General features: G+C 43.2%; 1 protein-coding gene across 1 annotated transcript; it reads left to right on the plus strand.

Annotated features, from left to right (window-relative positions):
* Smim10l1 (small integral membrane protein 10 like 1) lies at positions 1-1,993 on the plus strand. The gene has a single exon (XM_076854125.1). The coding sequence runs from the start codon at positions 156-158 to the stop codon at positions 411-413; it is 258 nt and encodes an 85-aa protein (XP_076710240.1). The 5' UTR covers positions 1-155; the 3' UTR covers positions 414-1,993.
* Positions 1,994-2,295: the final 302 nt, after the last annotated feature.

Below are 2,295 nucleotides of genomic sequence, written 5' to 3' on the forward strand. Positions count from 1 at the left end.
CTAGGAGAGGCAGACAGGAAGGGGCGGAGCGCCCGCCGGCCCAGCACCGCACCCGAGCTAGCGACCGCTGCGGGAGGTGCGGGTGAGCCCGGCGGCTGCTTTGCTATTCCGGCCCTTTGGTCCTGGCCGTTGCTCCGGGGCCGGCAGAGCCTACGATGAACCTCAGGCGCTGGGCAGGCAGCGATATTGGGTCCATGGCTCCAGCGATGACTCCGGTGGCGGCTCCGTTGTCCCTGGCTGTCAAGGCCCCAAACCCGGCAGCAGCCCCCACCTCCTATGGGGTCTTCTGCAAGGGGCTCTCTCGCACCCTGCTCGCCTTCTTCGAGCTGGCCTGGCAGCTACGGATGAACTTCCCGTATTTCTACATCGCAGGCTCGGTGATCCTCAACATCCGTTTGCAGGTACACATTTAGAAAAGTGACTAAGCTGCCGGCCTTGGGCGGCTAGCATGATGGCCGACTCCCAGACATCCCCGGGACTTAGTGAACCTGCGAGCGAGGAGCGCGGAGATCTCGCGAGGGGGCCCGGACGCACTCCGCGCCTGCGCTCTGCGCTCCTAGCGCTCCTTGGACCTTGGCGGGACCCCTGCTGGGACCAAAAAGAGGCCTTAGGAGAGTCCGGGAATTGAGACCTTCGGCTAAAACTCCCCCAAATCAGAAACTTTGTATTCGTAAACTCCAATCGAATTCCAGGATATAACAGAAGGGCACAGAATATATCATTAAAAAGGAAGACCGAACTTTTCAGGGGGAAAAAAAAAATTTGAGTGTGCAACAAATTCATGGCCTGAGTGAAAATTAAGAAATCAGTAAACTTAGGGAATACCGGTATGGATTGTTAGCAAGACGCTGAAGAAAAAGCCGATGGTATTAAGGATATGAAGTGGAAGGCATATGTTTTTTCATCCCACGTGAAGGACAAAGCAAAACTGTACAGGAAAAACATCCTCCAAACACTAAATGTGAAATGCTGCACGATTTTGAACAAATGGTGGAAGCGTGAGGAAATGCATTCTGCTTTAACGTCCCTGTGAGCAGCACTGGGATCACGATCTTTGCAAAAAGGAAATCCAAACAGCATAAAACTTGGCTATTCATTGAATAATATTTTACCATAATAATGCAAATTCTGTGTGTGGTTTTTCCCCTTTTAAGGAAATATTTAATTATGGTTACAGAATAGAATGTGAAAGTCATTAGTCTTGATGTAAAAATACAAATGGGAATGTTGTAGGAGGGAGGAAAACGTAATTGGAATGGTTACGTGTTCTAATAAAGTGGAGAGTTGAGAGACACAATCTGTTGTGAAGGGAAAAGAAGATATTTTGTTACTTACAAGGTAGCCATGGTTTCTGAACAAGAACTATAACTATTAAAAGTAGGAAGGTGGGAGGCGAGAACAGCATGAAGTCAACAGGAAATCCTGAAGATGGAGAGTTCAGGTAGGACTCCTAAAAAGAAAAATTGATAAGAGTACTTGGTGTCTTTGAATGTAGACTAGGAATTTTTCAAAGAGGCTGGGATGAATTATTAGTCTGCAGCCTTTTCAAAATTCAGAAAACAAAACTAATAAATCCAAGGAAAAATGAAAAGTTATAAAAAAATATATTGCAACTGAATATTAGTCATGTAAATTCACTTATAGATATTGACTACTAGTTTAGCAAATGATTATATAGCATTTGAGAAAATGGAAGAGGAGAGAGACATAATTGTGAAAAGTCAAATCAAGATTAATATGGGGGTGGAAGTGAGTGCTTCCCTAGCATCCACCAGGACTGGATTCAGTGTGTGTGTGTGTGTGTGTGTGTGTGTGTATACCCATATATGTATATCCAGAAAAAGCGATACAAACATGTTTTTCAGAAATATCTGCAGTAAGAAACAGGTTACAAGCTGTTGTCTCTGGAAGAAGGAAATAAAGGGTAGGTCAAAAAAAGACCAAGTTTTGCTTTTTTTCACTACTAGTTTAATAGTATTATTTGATTTCTTTTAACTATGTGTAAGCTTTTGTTTAATTGAAAACTTACTTAAATACATTTCCTTTTTAAAAGTTCCCTAGGCAATTTAAATATATACCACTGATTAAAAGTCACAAGAGTAGAATGGGACTGAGCTGCTCAATCAGGCAAACTTCTTCAAATATTCATATTCTGTAGTTTTGTGGTGAGAGATAGATCCATTAATCTTCCTAAACCTGTTTCCTCATCTGTAAATGAGGGTAATACCCCCACCTTGAAAGTTAGTCTAAGAATTAGAAGTAAACCTGCCCTAGTTCTTCATATATCCATAATAA

Source organism: Callospermophilus lateralis, chromosome 4 (genome assembly GCF_048772815.1).
Source record: "Callospermophilus lateralis isolate mCalLat2 chromosome 4, mCalLat2.hap1, whole genome shotgun sequence".
Classification (NCBI taxonomy): domain Eukaryota; kingdom Metazoa; phylum Chordata; class Mammalia; order Rodentia; family Sciuridae; genus Callospermophilus; species Callospermophilus lateralis.